Consider the following 17,635-nt stretch of genomic DNA (forward strand, 5'->3'; position numbering starts at 1 on the left):
AGTGCACTGTACAAAAAACAGTGCTCACAAGCACGAATTTTAGTATACTAGCATAGATTACTGGGTTTCAAATATACACACAAGGTATTCAACCCAAATTGTAGATTAGTTTATTAGCTTCTGTGCAGCAACCCTAAATAAACCGACATAATTCAGGTTTCACTAATTTTTACAGATAATATTATACTAGACCATGTTAGGAAAGCAAAATTTTGGGCTTCCAACAATACAGAAAATTCGCTAGTCAACTGACACAAAGTACCAGAATCACAAAGTTGTTTTCACAGCTCAAATTGGAGACAAATAGGCATAAAAAGAGAGAAAAAAATATATTGTAATTCCTAAATTTTATCCAAGTATATATCATAAATAAAATTACAAATTTCATTAGAGAAATGGTAAACTTCAAGAGACTCCTCGAGTTGCCATCCATTTGAAGGCTGAAAAAGCTCTTCCTTTATGTACAGTAGGCCACCCATCCAACCCAGTCTTTAGAAGACATTAAACCAAGCATCTACTCACTTCCCCGAACAACGATTAAAGAAAATTATGGAACACCACAGATTTTGCTCTTTTAAAGCAAGTGCTACTTGATGACAGACAATTCTCTAGCAAAATCAGAAGTCAAATTCTCCTGTTGCCTGGACAAATAAATATGATATTAGACAGAATTACAACATAGAGAGTCAAACCAATCCTTCATATATTCAATAAAAAACCCACCTTATTAAAGAGAATGTCCTTATTGTTTATGTGCATGATGCCATCCTTGAGCGTGCATTTCCACCTGCTCTTGGTACGAGTAACCTGTCCATGCAAATCACAAATCATGATAAGGTTATCATTATACACATATAACTATATTATCCACCCAAGCCACTGCTGCCACCACAGTCCCCCCAGCCCAAGGAAAAAAAAAAGGGGATATTTTACAAATAATACCTTGTCAAATTGGGCCAAAACCAAATGCTGTGTGTTCATATCCTCTCCTTGCTCCACATCATCCAGATCATCATCATCGTCATCATCTTCATTCAGTGGCTCATCATCATCATCATCTCCAGCATCATTTTGAGGGGCAACAGCAGGTGTGCTTGCTTGTAGGTCTGGGAGTTGCAAAGACAAAAAAACACGGCTTAGCTCTCTCTCTCTCTCTCTCTCTCTCTCTCTCTCTCTCACACACACACACACACACACACACACACACAAATACAGATGCTAAACTCACCATCAGAAAAAGAACATAACCTTCAATACATATTTCACTGACTTACCATTAGGAGCTGGTGTGTTCGCAATGTTGTAATCTTCATTGACAACTCCTTGATAATTGTACATCTTCAAGGAATCAATTTTTAAAAAGAGAAAAAAAAAATCACTAGGTTAGCAAAACACTACACAAGTCTTTTCACCAAATTTTTAGAAAATTAAGCAAAAAAATAACTGTATGCAGTGTATAAAAAATAAATTTCACATCATCCTTCAAAAGTAGCCTGCCACCTATCTAACTCTGTAACTCACCATATATAATAACATTCATTTCAGGTCACTTTTGCCATGGTAAATGATGAGGGCACCTAGAAAGGAGGGAGGGTGAACAGGTGTGGTAAAATCAAGAAATATTACCCTGCAATGGCAGGACCAATACTAGTTGCGTCTTCTTTTATGATGCAGAAAATATTGATGATTTGACAAACAGGTACAAGCAAGGATGCAAACAGCATTTCTACTTTGAGCATAAATTTCTTAAAAACAAGAATCAATATGTATAGGTTGCATCTTTGTATTTCAAGGGAATTCCAGCAAGGATAGTTGCTTTTACTTACATTGGGAGTTGACAGCACATCATCATAAGGATCGGGTATGGGCCCATCCAGTTGAGGGATCTTCAAATCCTGCCTTGCTGCAGGCGATAAGATCTCTATATTGGCATTGGTGATCATGTCACGTCTACCAAGGGAACCATACCCTTGGCTTGCCTGAAATTACAATTACATGATTCAAACAGATAAGCAAGTTTTGAGTTAAACATACCTTTAGAAGGGATAAAGAATTTAAACAAACTCTAAAACTAAATACTCAAATATTCATGCTGGTATAGATTTTTTATGTTGATTGATTGATTGACTGATTAAGAGAGAGAGAGAAAGCATTGCAAACACTACCATACAAAAGAAGATGCAAACTGTCCTAAGAGATGAAAAATTAAGACCACCAAAGATGGAACAAATTGAGTTGCAAGTTTGCTAATTGAGTTGCAAGTTTGCATCACAATATACTAATATTAGAAGCAACAATTACAACGAGTTAAACAATGAGGTCACTTAACTGACAATTATCATTGCTAAAACTAATTAGAACACCTCCAACCTGGATACATGGAACTGACAGTAGACATCTAAACTAATTTGCAACCATTTGATATGTCACGAGAATTTATCACCTACATCACCCAAAGTGAAATCCAATTCAAATTCTCACTCAGAGCATACTTATGCCATCTATTACAGCAAATACTGCTCCAATCATTCTTCAACAAGAAGTCAATATTATTATTTTCATTATTTGCAACCATTCAACAAAGATGTACTCTTGATAGAACTCTTCATAAATGACTCCTAACTCCTACGCCAACACCATAATTAAAAAAAAATAAAAAAAATAAAAAAATAAAAAGCAAAAGACTAGTCACATCTGTTAAGCAATATGTTAAAAAATATCCTAGATTTCCACAAAAGTTCATCAGGCACCTTGCACACATACTATGTCAACCCAGAAAAGACTAATAAATTATACCAGATGCCCAAATTCAAGGGGGGAAAAAACAACTCTAAAATCGAGCATCTGGCCGATTGGTACATTAACTTTCATTTCTTTATTTTCATAAAAGTTCAATATTTTTAATAATTCCTACCTTCCTTATGTCCTAGTGCCCTCAATCTGACAGTCCATTGTGCTTCAGAAAGTCAAAAAGCAGGATTTATAACATCAGATCATAAAACAAGTGTGTATATATCTACTTCTCGATAATTATCAATACAAATTCACTAGTCTAGGTACTGGGTTACCCTAATCAGGTTATGAACACATAAGAAAGAAAATACAGTAAATTCATTCATTGAGAGAATATTCACCACCTTTTTACCCATCTATGTGTCTCAATCGCCATTGAACGGCACTTTGAAAGCACATTAATCAGGCTGTGAATTGAAGATCATAGCCCCATTCGGATCATCACTATCCCAATTGATCACAACCATTAACATGATAACGCTATATAATTGTTGGCATGGATCCAACAGAAATCAAAATATTTTACCCGGTTAACCAAGAAATAATTTGTAAATAGCGATAGCGTTTCAAAAGTCAGGTAATTGCATGATCTACACATGGCACATGAATGAAGAAGTAAAGAAATAAGATATAATAAAATAGATATGATGAAATGAATTTAAGAAAAAAAAGGATCCAGAAGGAAACAAACAATCTCAAAAAGATATTTGGATGCTTTATGCTACAAAACTCAGCTGAATCAAAACATTCTTCCACTTGCCATGATAAACAATAAGGAAACACCCATAGTAAACTGTTTTTTTTTTTAAATGATATTCTTACTTCTTAGTAAACACCTAAAAACAGAACAAAGTATTGAACACAGCTGCCAATCAACAAAAGAAGAAAAGGACGCAAAGCTCAAAAGCCACTGGTTGGCAAAGTTATATGCATGTGCTCTTATTATCTTCTACCTCTGTCTTACCAAATGATACTGCACAAACTGTTCACACGCACTTCCCCCATATAAGGAGAGTATTTATTATTCTAAGACTCCCACAATAACTAAAATATATGAGCTCAAAGCTCACAAGGCACTGCAGAAGCAAGTGGTTGGCAAAATTCAATAAATTTCACACAAAGTGTTTGGTAGTTATTTTCTACTTCTGGCTAAGCTTCAAAATTCAAACCGGCTACCTGCACACGCATCCCATCTTAAAAGCAGAATGTTGCATAAGTCTGGTCTGATGGGAAAATGGGTAAAATAATAACAGTATAAATTCATTATGAAATTATTAATGGATTTAAATAAATAAGAAGGTGCCACTCAACTTGTAAAACCTCGTATGCATAAACACCGCAAAGCCTAAAAGCTTATAAAAAATTTTTAAATATGGCACAATAGAACGAAAATAAGAAAAGTATAAAAAATGGGGAAAAGCAGAAAGCTGATAGAGCTTCCTCATATAATATAGCATACATCCAAAATAAATAAGAAAGGAAATGCAGCTCAACCTGTAAAGCCTGAGAGGGAGTATCCCCAGCTCCATCCTGCTGGGGTATGAATCCACCATTGTTATATTTCGTACCAAAATCTTCGCGCTTGCGTTTTCCAGAAGACATCATGAAGAAATCCTGGAATGCTTTCAAATGTTAAAACTGATAATAGTATATTATCATCTTAGAATGAGAAAAAGAACCAGAGGAAACATTTTCAAAGGTCAAATTAATTTTAACATTTAGAATTTAGATCCACTTTCAAAGGAAACCAGAAAACTTTCTACAGTTTCACTATATACAAGCAACAAAACTACACATTCTTCAAAAGTTACCTTTGTCAGGGGTTGATGAGAGGCTCCTCTGTCTGCCTCATCCCGCCCTTCAACATATGCTACAATAGCATAACATTCATTAGTTAAGAACCATTAAATACAAAGCAACAAACTCATATACCATCAAACTTACCAACATTAACATCGAGAGGGGGCCTTTGATTCATCCAAGGAGAGGGAGGTTGCTGTTGAGAGACAACAGATAAAGAAGTCATCAGCCACATCCAAGACTAACTCGTAAAACTACAATTAGTTAAGCAAGCTTATGGTTGGCTAATCTAGTGGAACAAAGACTCCCATCCAAGAGAAACAGAAGGTGAAACATAGCTTTTATTTCAAAACCTTAAATTTAACTGGGATGGAAAGTCAGTGCTTACCATGTAAGGGCTAGGCCTCCCAGCTTTTGCCTCAGTACTGCCTCCAGTATCACTTACAGGGGTGGGATACTCACTAGTAGACCCAGTAGGAATGTTGTAAGTAGAGGAGTTGTCCACACTTCCAGGTAAAGGTGTCTGCACATTTCCTGGTAAAGGTGTTTGAGCACTTCCCGGTAGTGGTGTCTGAATGGGAGTTTGCAGTGGTGTCTACAATTCCAAAAACCCAAGGGTCGTAATAACTAGCAATGCACTTCAATAATCACATAAAACTAACATGTATTTTCTGGTAGAAAGCTCACTAGATAAAAAAAAGTTCTCAGTTATTTAAAAAAAAAAAAAAACAAATGTGCACGTTTGAGCTATTCAACTCAGAATTCACACAGGATGCAATGAATACCTCAATTATCAATACAGGGACGACAGATAAATAATCAGTAGAGGAAATAGTATCCGAGCTTAATCACCGCAGTAAACTTAATAGACAGATTTCACAATTGAAATCACATAGAGAGGCAAATACTCACAGGAGGGAAGAGCATCTCAGCAGTAGGAGTCTCATATTCCTCCGTTCCCTCGTACGGTACATTAAGGTCGTGTACTGGAGTAATAGGACCGCCAGGTGCCAGCTTAGAAGCAGATGACCTCTCTATTGGACCGGATATCACACCCGCTTGCATCATTTTCATCTCCCAAATCTAACCAAAATGGCCCAAAAGAAAAAGAAAGGTCAGCTCCCAAAATCAAGAACAAGTCTTGTATTGGAAAACCCTAGAACGCAATATCAGATCCAAAATTAAACACCAAATCCAGTAATCCCATTCAAGAAAAAGAAATCGCAAAAATCCCAACATAAAAACAAAATTGACAAACATAAGGAGTAACAGAAAATAACAAAGAGAGGGAAGGTAATGCCAAGATTACACATACTGCTTGGAGTTCATTGAGGACACTCTCGCCAGGCCCGCCGTTGTTGATGAACTCATCGCGGACTTTGGTGATGACGTCTTCAATAACGTGGATATAGACCGTGCTGGTGGTCGACGATGTCGCCATTTCGTCAGTTCTCTCCTCCGGGAAAACTCTTTCGATTGGACTAATTATTTCTTTTCCTTTAATTCTATCGGGAAAATTCGAACGGAAAATTAAAACCTCAGGGAAAAAGCTGAAGAAAGAGATTGATAGAGAAGGAAAGGCCAAAGGTTTGGGTGTGAGGGGTTGGGTCTGTGTACAGAAGGGAAGAGAACGGCGAGAAGGGAGATGAGAGAGAGAGAAGGGAGCGGACCAGAAAGAAGAATAAAGAGTGGAATATAAATAGGTTTGCATCCGATTATATGGAGTGGGTCCACGTGTCAAGATCTGTAGAGGTATAGATTTTTAATTTCCCCCCAAAGCAGGATGGAGAGACCATGGATTTGTGTACGGCGTTTGATTCTGATTAGAAGAAAGTCACGACTACGCTCACTCGCTACTTTCGCAACCGCCTATGATGTGTCCATTTGCGGGTTCCACTTCTCGTGGACCGTCTAGATTATCCCGAAAACTTTACCCTGGCAATCTTCTTCTGTTTTGCCCTAGAATTTGTTTTACACTTTTTCTTTTATTAATTAAAATACAATTAACAACGATCAAAATTTTAAAAAATATGTATATCAAGATTCTATAAAATAATAATAATAATAACAAGATTATCATTATCATGGGCTAAATATTTTTAAAGGAAGAAAATTTTATACTATCCGTTTTAATGTTCTGATAACTATTATTTATTGAAAATCTTAAAGTGTTTATTTCTTTAGCATTTGGATATCTTTTATTATCTGAAAATTTTAATAATTCTTAAATAATGTGTGAATCAAGGTGATTTTCAAAATTTCATATTAAGAGATTTATATTAGACTGAATAACATGACTTTTTTTTTTTTTTTTTTTACAGTGTTAAGCTGAATACTGTAATTGGACTAATAATTTTTTATGGGTCTGATTTTTGTCTTATTTTTATATGAGATTTTATCTTAGTCGCAAAGCAAATAGAAGGTTATTTGTGCATATAGAAATTGACGGATTTTATATTTTTAAGTATTTAATTTAATTAAATTTTGAAAAATAAATTTAAATAATAATATAATTAAATTTAAAATAAAATTTATATTTTATTAATAATATTTATATGAATTTAATATTTAAATTTTACATATTAAAAACTTGTTACTTATATCTATTTATATATATAATTAATTAAAAAAGATATACACTTTATAATAATATTTATCTTTTTAAATTCTATAGTTAGAAAAAAAATGTTTACATAAGTTAATGCCTATCAAATTTTTAAAACGTATGTAATAAATAAAACTATATTTTTATACAAAATATTTATTTATTATATTTTTAAATTAAGATTGAATAATTCTCAAGTAATTATAATTAAATTTATATAAGATACATATAATTTATAATAACTTTTAATCAAATTTAATATAAGTTTAAATATTAAAATTATTAATTAAATTAAAACATAGGTATATTAATTTTTGTCGGTGTCTATCAAGATTTTCAATAAATTTTTCAATTTATTTCTATAACAGATTCGTCTTTTTCTAACGTTCTAAAAATAACAGGGACATAATCAATATTTATTCAAAAAAATAGTCTCAAAAATCTTTGAAAAAAAAAAGAAATCTATTATTTCTTTCTCGATTTATCAGACCATTTATATATATATATATATATATATATATATATATATATATATATATATATATATATATATATATAATGGATATGTAACTATCACTTATATTGGTTAATTATTATAATGTAAAACTATCAATGATGAAAGTTATTGTACATAACATAATTACATTTTTAATCTTTTTATATTAACTTTTACTCTTTCATGGCCTTGTCTTTCTTGAAACTTAGAAATATACAGAATAAGAATATAAATTTATGAAGTATTTTTGTTCCTTTTTTTTTTTAATTTTATTGCCTTTAAAAATAAGAAAAATATTTTTGTTATTTCTTTATATTTTTCTACCATTAAATATAAAGAAAAAGAAATCTAATCTATAATTATTTTTATTTTAGTTCACAATTATCTTTATATTGTACATTTTATTATTAAATTAAACTTTATCATTTTTCATAACAAAACGTAAAGTGACAGCGTTTTAGGACAGCGGAATTCAGTATTTACGCTTTGCAGTGGTTAGGTCAAAATAGTCATAAGAGGATACCGCCAATCATCCTTGCATTAGTCACTAGAGCTACCAGAGATTTTACGCAGAGAGGGGGTGTTGAAGTATCGAGAGGCGCCATTGCCGTAACCGACCTTTCACCAATTTTCCCCTTTTCTCTCAGAATACCCAATACACAGCTTTAGCTCTTTCCACAAGTATACCTCTCAGTTGCTCTCGCAGTGAATCCCTTCTATCTTACGGATTTTGCCTTAATTCACGTCATCCTTCGTCAAAACCCTAAAAGATGTCGGGCGGGTTTTTTCGGGTGTGTCTCTTGTAGCATGAGCGTCCTTTTTGTTAGATCTAAACTCATACATGTAAGTTATGGACCTCGAATCCAATACGATTTCATGGTTATTGATGGTTGTTTAAATATTGTGTTTTTAGGGTACTTCTGCTGATCAAGACACTCGATTCTCGAACAAGCAAGCCAAGTTGTTGAAATCGCAGAAGTTCGCTCCCGAATTGGAACATCTGGTTAGTTTTTTCGTGGCTTATTTTAGTTCTTATATTGATTGTGTGTTATATCGGAGCAATTTATTTGAAACTGGAGTTGGGTAGTGTTCAGATTCTAGCAGAAATTCTTTTGTGTGTCTTCTGTTATTAGTGTTAATGATGTCCCTTTTTTAGGTGGATATGAGGAAAGTGAAGATGGATGTTATCAGACCATGGATTGCTAATAGGGTGACTGAGCTTCTTGGGTTTGAAGATGAAGTTCTTATCAACTTTATTTATGGCCTCCTTGATGCAAAGGTGTTGAACTTCAGCATTTAACTTTAGTCTTTTTGGTTTTAAGATAAGAACTGCATGTTTCCCTTTATTTGCTTGAACAGGAGGCCCTTTTTTTTTGGGTCTGTACTAATATAACTGTACGCATACTTGCCTTTAGGAATTGACTTAATTGGCATAGCAAACCCCACCACTCCCAGATTCCAACTGAGCTAAGGAATGATCCTATAGTCTCGTGGTCTATTGACAGGAATTTGCTTGGGTTTTTGCACTGTTTTAGTTCACGATATGGTTGGGTTTCTGCACTTTTTTAGTTAACAATATGGTCTAGTTGTTTGAGTGTTGTGTGTATTTAATTCTATTGCAGGAAGTGAATGGGAAGGAGGTTCAAATATCACTTACAGGATTTATGGAGAAAAACACTGGAAAGTTTATGAAAGAGCTTTGGACACTTCTTCTCAGTGCACAGAAGAATGATAGTGGTGTTCCTCAGCAATTCTTGGATGCCAAAGAAGAGGAAACACGGAAGAAGCAGGTTTGACATATTTTGAAGTCACGATGTAACTCTTAACAGAACCGGCAGTGCTCTTTTCTAACAACGATAAACATGTTTTGCAGGCAGAGGTGGATAGAATAACAAATGAAATTCAGAAGAAGAAAGAGAAGGAGGGTAAAGAATTTAAGTGGGAGCGATCAAAGAAGATGGTAATACTAAGTTATTCATGCCAGAGTTAGATCCCCTATGCTTGAGTTTTTGTTTTTAACTTAGTCTGTGTTTTCATGGCATTCAGCTAGCTTCTGCAATTATTTGGGTTCATGTCCTTTACCTCAAACTACTGTAGGACGGTGGGGCCGAAACTAAGGCCAATGTTGCTGCTGTGGAGTCAGCCTCAAAGCATATGGCAAAAGGTTTGAGTGGTGGTCCAGAGGATGAGAAAGAAACTGACAATGGAAATGGTGTTAGAGGGAGGAACAGGTTAGTTATTGTTTTTTGGATTTATTCCGGTACTGTTTACTATTCCTGTCATTCCTAATGGACTAATTCAAAGCAGAAAATACTTAATTAATTGGTTTGTGGACTGATATCTGCACAAAGGACCCTAATATGTGGTTTAGGAATGTGTTAATTATGTCATTATTCTATTTATTGAAAGCTCAGCTGAATAGCACATTTCATAAGAAATAATATGTTAATTAAAATGATTTTAAGTGAATGCTCTCTTTAATTATGTTTTGTGCAATAATTAATGTGTTCCAACTATGAGTTATGGCCATGTCGGATGTGTTATGTGCTTGCATATGTGTCTAGGACACAACAATACTGCAAATTTGCAGCTAGGAATACTGCTGCATGGCAATATAATTGGATGCTCTGCAGATCACAAGTATGTAATCACCTATCCTAACATGGAATTGGTTATATTGTTTTTTTGGTTGGGAATGTGAGCTTTATTTACACTAACAATAGCTTCAGTAGTACAATTTTGGCGTTTTATTGGTCAGTAGATCAGGATGTTCTCCCTTCTGTGAGAAATTCTCTATTTCTCTTTGCAGTTAAATTTGAGTAGTCTAATTTGAATTTGGTCTAGGCTTATGGTACTGTTTTAACAATTTAGTTGACAATTTCATGTGCCAGCTCTTCACTATACCCAGATTGGGCCAGCGTATACTTCTACACTCCACAGGACCCTCTGGAGCCTTGAGTTTGTTTCCCTGGATCACGCCTTTGATTGATATCCTTCATAAATAAGAGTGGTCTGAATATGTTCACCCATGCAATCCCTTTAGAAAATGGAAACAATTGATCTGCATGGCATAGGCAAACCAGCCTAGACAGAACTCAATCAATTGCATCACCTCTGAGAACAATAGTATACTATATCTTCCTGCATAAAACACTAATATAAAATACTGCCAAAATTTGTCATTCATGAAGTAATTAAAGTCAAAAAGGACATGCTGTTCCAGCTGCTACAAATTATTTTGCAGAACGAAATCCAAAATTAGTCTTGAAAAGTTTTTCTTGTCAATACACAATCATACGTTAGCCTTTACTTCTTGTGATATATGATTTTTTTTTTTAAAAAATTTTCAGTGATGTTATTTTTTTGGTAAGCACACAAGTGTCCATTGTTTCTGTAAGACATGGAATCATGGAAGTCTGTCAACTAATGATCCAAACTCCTGCAGGTCTTCTAAATCTCCCCATTCAGCTGATCGTTCATCTTCATCATCCCCTCGGTAATTATCCTTGCATTAATATAGGTCGTTTGTGCTTTTCTGCTTATGTCTGGACATGCTAGCTTACTATATTTTTGGTGTCTTCTGCAGAGGTTCACCTTCTCGAAACAGCAGGTCATTTTCAAATTCTGGGAGTTATTCTGGGTGTGTCATATGTGCTCCAATATTGATTTAGTTATTCAAATCCAAGAAGTTATTCTTGACATTCATTTCTGTAGGCTAGCAGTTTAATTTATTTACTTATTTTGATTGTAGTATTGGGTTGTGTGAACCTGCTTGTGAGCATGTAGAGAACTTTCTAAGTCTCACATTCAATGAGAGATTGCAGGAATAAGATGGATGTTTGTTAGTTATCTGTTTCTTTGCTAGTTATCTGTTTCTTTATTTATCCTTTAAATTGTAGCATCTTACACAGTTTATACATATCTCAGTGGCAGACACAAGACTAGGAGTCTGTCAAGATCACCAGAAGCACAAAGGCGATCTGTTTCTTCGGAAAGGGTCTACCGCTCACCAGTAAGAAAATCTGTTACACCTCGCCGGAGGTATTCATCTCGAGGCTCTCTTTCTCCTTCAAGGAACAGACCATTGTATTTTAGGCAAAGATCAAGATCATCTTCACGCCGCAGATCACCTTCTCCAATACGACGTAGATTGCACTCTCCATTTCGACGCAGATCGCCCTCAGCAATTCACCATAGATCTCCCTCGCCTATTCGGCGTCATAGATCTCCCTCACCCATTCAACGTCGTAGATTGCCCTCGCCCATTCGACGCCGTAGATCGCCCTCGCCCTTTCGCCGTAGATCACCCTCGCCCTTTCGCCGTAGATCACCCTCACCCATTCGACGCCGTAGATCGCCTTCACCCATTCGACGCCGTAGATCGCCTTCACCCCTTCGACGCAGAAGATCACCTTCGCCCCTTCGACGCAGAAGATCACCCTCACCTGTGCGGCGTAGATCACCCTTGCCCATGCAGATGCAGCATAGGTCACCCTCACCGGTGCAGCGTAGATCTCCCCCTATACGACGCAGATCACCCTCTCCCTTCCGCCGCAGGTATCAGAGATCCCCATCAACTCCCCATCACAGGTCTCCATCTCCAAGACATAGGTCACCTATTCCTGCCCATAGGAGATCACCAATGCCTTCTCGTCGGAGGTCTCCTTCGCCTTATGGATCAAGTTCTCCTTCTCCTGTCCAGTATAGGTCTTCTTCACCTGTAAGGAGATCTTCAAAGGAACATAGGAGGTCGCCTGCGCAATCTCTTGGGGAAAGAGTTAGGTATGTTCACAACCCTGGCAGATGCTGTATCTTGCCCAATTTTATTTGCATTTGGGACCTGTTACATTGACCATATTATGTGAATTTGTGTTGCAGTATGCGGGAAAAATCATCCCCCGTGTTGCGTAGACCCTTTAATTCTTTGAGGTCACCACAAAGAGATTCAAAGGATTGGAAGGATTCGCGTGTTAAATTGTCATCTTTGTCGCCTTCACCAGAGAAGTCTCCAGTTCGGCTGGAATCTTCACCAATTACAAGGACTAAGAATTCTAGTGAGGATAGAAGGTACATTTACTTTCAGGCGATACCTTAGCATCCTATAAGCTTATTATATTTTGATGATTTTTAATATTGAATACATATATTCACACATTTTTTACTGCTGCTGAAGGTCAATTAGTCCATATGAGAGCCCTGTGAGGCAAAGAAAAGGGATAAGAAATAGGTAAGATAAGAAAGAGATTAATAGTTCAGTCAATACTTTGACTGCTTTTAATATTTATTTATGCGTGTGAATGTGCTTTGGCTGCTATTACAGGTCTTCTAGTCCATCCCGGAGTCCTGTGAGGCAAAGAAGGGGCCATGTTACACATGATGACAGCTTAAGCCCTCCACATAAGCCAAGACAGCAGAAAACTTATCAAGAAATTCCTCAGTATAGAAAAGAGGATGAAGATACTGATCATGCTCGGTTAGATTTAAAATTATTAACAAATTCTTTTGATGACAGCTTAAGTTCTTTGGGTTCTTGTTTAGTGGGTTAATTGTTTTGATTAATTTTGAGCCTTCTGATTGGTATTTTTTTATTGGTTTTTGTTTTTTATTTTTCTTTTATGAGAGATCAGGGATTATAAATCCAGGTCTTCGCAGAAACGTTCTATGCATACATCTGTCATCAGTAAGCAGAAAGATTCTCCTGTCAAGGTCCATTCGAAGAATGATAATTCACCTGAAAGAATGGCAGGTCATCAGGTTAATGAATCTCTGAGCCATCTTGATATTGTGGAATCAAGGAAGAAAGACCAGGAAATAAAGAGGTAATTTTTTTTTTTTCGTCTAGGGTGGTATTTTTCCTGCTCACTTCAATCAATTAGTATGTTTACATGAACTGATAGATTTGATGTTTTCGACACATTCCTCACAGTGAGAAGGGTTCTCAGAAGGGGGCTTATTCTGAAACACCGGAGCGGCAGAAGTCTCCAACCTCATATGAGGAGCCTTCGCTGGGGAAGAGACAAATGTCTTATGCGGGAGAGGGTAAAAAATCTGATGAGAGAAACCATTCACATTCAAACAAGGTCAAGGACAGTGATAAGTGCCATAAGTCAGAAACTATGCAGATGTTGGTGGAAAAAGCTGATCACAGTAATGGAGGCGGTAGTGCGTTTGATTATGGTTCTGAGGAAAGTGACAAGCGCAGAACTGAGAACAAGGAAAAGCGAAAGCATAAAAGATCACATAGGGAAGAAGTGGCTTCAGATGATGATTACAGTTATGATTCTGAATATGAAGAAAGGAAAGAGGCTAAGAGGAGGAGGAAGGAAGAAAAGAAACTACGAAAGGAGGAAAAACGTCGGCGGCGTGAGGAGCGACGTCGTAGAAAGGAAGAACGGCGTGCAGAGAAGCTCAAGTTGAAGGGTTTAAATGATGTTAATTCTTCTGATGATGAACCTGCGGGGAGGAGGGATCCAAGTGACAGTGAAGATGCACATACTGAGCAGAAGAAACTTGAGATTGAATTGAGGAAGAAGGCTCTTGAATCACTTAAAGCAAAGAAGGGCATTAGTCACTAATTTATTGCTGTCGTGAACATTACTGTTTTATTCTAGTTAAGCTGTTTTTTATATATTTGCTAGGAACTTTGTTTTGAATGGGAGTTCTTTTATATTGGTAACTGTTTAATGTAGCCTGTTTGCTGCTGGCAGCTGAAATGGATAAATGAGGGTTTCCTGAGCTATTCTCTTAAGTGCAACTTTATGCAGATCTTGCTGCTATATTTTCTGGTAATAATTGTTTTCTTTTGTTTGGGAATCTTATTGTTGTTATTATTATGATTATTATTTTTGTCATTATGAAGACAGCAATTAACGGGGATATAGATATTGAAGCATCTCATTGCCTTGGTGGTGCTTGCTTTTTTAATTTGTCTATTACAGATTTTGGCATTTTATTAATGAAACATTCGTCTTATTAGCTTCTGTGAAACATGTGAGTTTCATTAATAAGAAAATGAGGTCTGGAAGATTAACCGAGGTTTGTTTACTAGTGCAAATAATAAACCTACAGGTGTTTTGTCAGTTTAGCTAGTATGAGGTTAATACTGAAGTTGACTTTCTGGTCCAATTGGTAGATGAAATTATTGTCAACTAGATGACTTGCTTGACCAGACAATGTGCAGATCTTCATTTTGATCATCAATTCAGGTGATTTTTTTTTCATTATTTACATCTTTACAATAATTCATTGTCTATTGGCGAACCCACTTGGTTTCTGGTGGCTGGTTTCTAACTGTATTTTTGGTTTAACTTCTACATGATTGGCAGCCTGAGAGTTGTTCCTGGGACTCCGGTTTCTAAAATTCTCCATGGTGCTATTGTTCTCGCGCTTGTCTTATCCTGATATCTCCCTAGAGTTCATTTGATGCATTCTTATGTATGTTTCAATGATTAGATCTCTACAAAAAATGTATGACCATTACTTTGCAATTTGAAGGTGTTGCACTTCTGAATGAGCTATTAGTTTTGACTGTTTCTGTCACGTTTAAATATTTGATTTAAGATCAGCAAATTAATCACATAGTTTATCGTCTCATCCTTTGTTTATTGATTGCTATATATATTGAAATTGCCATACATTTTATACTTTAGGTCAACACATGGGGTTGAGGCTCTATCCACTGCCTTGGGGTTAGCTTGTTGATCCTGTTGACTTAAATCTCCTTTTTATGCCAGCCATTAACCCGAGATGTTAGCACTAGCTTGCGTGATTGATAATGCAATTATGTAGTTCAGCGTCATACTTTTAGAAGGATAGTATTGATAGTTGATTGCTTTTGAGCCTTTCTGGGTTATGGTTCTTGGCATGTTATGACATGGGTTTTGTAAATGTGGTCCTAATGAAACACATTCATGTGTTGTTGATTGAGGTTCACATATTATAACTTATTCGTGTGCATTGGTTTGGTTTTGGAAATATGTATTGCTTACCATTTTGCCTTGGTTTTAGAACCATATTTAGTCTTTAGCAATGAAATTGTTTTCTGACCATGGTTCAGTTTCCCTTGAATTATAAAATGGTCAGGACCAGCTGGAAGCTGAGTACAGATTTTTGAGTTCTGATTTGTCTTTGGTTTTGGTTATCGCAATAACATTTTTGTTTCATATTGGTATTCGTTGGTAGACATTTTTTGTGCAATACTCTAGACTTCTGTGGACTAGGTTCAAACTCTAGAAGTGATAGGTTCCTGTTATTCAATTCTTTTTGGCTGTTTTGTTGATCTTTCAAGGCACTAGGTATGGCCATGAAGTATGTTGCAAAATCATCAAGGAAGAATGAACTTATCTTTTTTTTTTTTTTGGTGGGATCGTAGCTCTTTTGACCAGTAATTAATATTTACACGGAGATTCATCTTTCTATAGTAGTATCATTATTCTAGCAGTTAAATACTTCAGTATTCACTTTCCTTTCGCTACTGATCTCCTGATCCTGGTAGCATCTACTGGGGCAAGCTTTGCATTTTGACTTTTGTGAGGGTTGATTTTTAATTGGAATATGTTCGAGAATTTATGTTAGCTTACAAATAAGATTCAAAAAAATTAGAATCAGAGTTGGCAAGGCTATTAAAGCTTTTGAAGTTGAGGGATCAAAACCAATGCTATTTGATGGAATGGAATGCCTTGGCCTTATTTGCTTTAAAATGCTTTAGTTTCTAAGAAGTATATGTCCCTTCGAAGTAAGGAAGTTAGGCTATGCTTGGTATGATATAATGAAAGTTGTAATCGAGATTACATTGCATATTTGATTACGTTATTTGGTAACACAAAAAAATTTGATGTAATGAGATGGTAATTACATGATGTGATTTTATTATGCTTAAAGTAACGTAATAATCATTACATATAAAAATGAATGTAATCATGATTATTTATTTTAATTTTTTTCATTTATTATTGACCTTATCACTACTACCTTATTGTTACTATTACTATTATCATTATCCCACTTCGTCACCATTGCTACTGCGACCACCATTGTTGGCAGTACTGCTAGGTTTAACACACCACTGTTATCACTACTATCATCATTGCTATTATTATCATCACTATTTGATTATGACTATCATCACTTAGCCACTGTCACCTCTACCATCACCTGATCACTACTTTATCTTGTCATCACAATCATCTAACTATCGTTGTCGTCGTCGCTGCCTCAACCATTACTTGACTATCAATCGTTGCAATCACTACCACTTATTATTAATACTATAAATAAATTAAATATTAAAATTAAAATTAGCATTATATTATAATATTTATATTTTTATTTTGTAATTAAACATAGAAATGTAATGATAATTATATTGTATTACATAATTAATTATATTGTATTATATTATGTTTTTCCAAATGTAACTTGGTCGTGTTGGGTTTGGTATAATCAGAGTTGTAGTATAATTATGATTACATCATATATTCGATTATGTTATTTGATAATACGAAAAAATTTAATGTAATAAATTGGTAATTACATAATGTAATCAATTATATTTAAAGTAATATAATGATTATTATGTACAAAAATAATAAAATCATGATTACATGATTTGATTTTTTTTTATTTAGTGGGAACGCTATCGTCATCATTATTATTACAATCACTATCCCTATCTTATTACTACCACCTCCACCATCACTATCATCGTATTATCACCATTGCTATCATCATCACCATTACTTGACCATATCTGCTAATGTCTCTTCTTGTCACTGTCACTACTATCAACACTTAAATGCTGCTAACGTTACCATCACTATTATTACTATAACTTATTATTAATATTATAAATAAATTAAATATTAAAATAAAAATTATCATTACATTATATTATTTATATTTTTATTTTAAAATAAAAAAATTATAATGACAATTATGTTATA

At 35.1% G+C, this 17,635-nt stretch overlaps 2 protein-coding genes across 4 annotated transcripts; one reads left to right on the forward strand and one right to left on the reverse strand.

The window, feature by feature from the left end:
• Positions 1-227: 227 nt before the first annotated feature.
• Positions 228-6,299, reverse strand: LOC110636972 (transcription initiation factor IIA large subunit). Its single transcript, XM_021786881.2, has 11 exons — positions 5,909-6,299; positions 5,506-5,676; positions 4,982-5,188; positions 4,738-4,789; positions 4,605-4,663; positions 4,288-4,407; positions 1,827-1,979; positions 1,275-1,338; positions 943-1,106; positions 724-807; positions 228-641 (listed from the first exon to the last, which is right to left on the reverse strand). Exons 1-11 carry the CDS (start codon positions 6,032-6,034, stop codon positions 618-620), a joined length of 1,224 nt encoding a protein of 407 aa, XP_021642573.1. The 5' UTR covers positions 6,035-6,299; the 3' UTR covers positions 228-617.
• A 1,897-nt stretch (positions 6,300-8,196) lies between these two features.
• Positions 8,197-14,433, forward strand: LOC110636924 (uncharacterized). Of its 3 annotated transcripts, none has more exons than XM_021786818.2 (14): positions 8,197-8,485; positions 8,608-8,697; positions 8,851-8,973; positions 9,317-9,484; positions 9,568-9,654; positions 9,792-9,925; positions 11,140-11,190; positions 11,281-11,334; positions 11,622-12,476; positions 12,573-12,761; positions 12,868-12,921; positions 13,015-13,167; positions 13,322-13,513; positions 13,621-14,433. In XM_021786818.2, exons 1-14 carry the CDS (start codon positions 8,465-8,467, stop codon positions 14,267-14,269), a joined length of 2,820 nt encoding a protein of 939 aa, XP_021642510.2. In that variant the 5' UTR covers positions 8,197-8,464; the 3' UTR covers positions 14,270-14,433. The 3 variants fall into 3 exon arrangements, with proteins under 3 accessions (XP_021642510.2, XP_058008986.1, XP_058008987.1); XM_058153003.1 differs by having other exon boundaries at positions 11,281-11,304; XM_058153004.1 differs by lacking the exons at positions 8,197-8,485; positions 8,608-8,697; positions 8,851-8,973 and having other exon boundaries at positions 9,446-9,484; positions 9,741-9,925.
• Positions 14,434-17,635: the final 3,202 nt, after the last annotated feature.

This window comes from Hevea brasiliensis, chromosome 9 (assembly GCF_030052815.1).
Source record: "Hevea brasiliensis isolate MT/VB/25A 57/8 chromosome 9, ASM3005281v1, whole genome shotgun sequence".
NCBI lineage: Eukaryota > Viridiplantae > Streptophyta > Magnoliopsida > Malpighiales > Euphorbiaceae > Hevea > Hevea brasiliensis.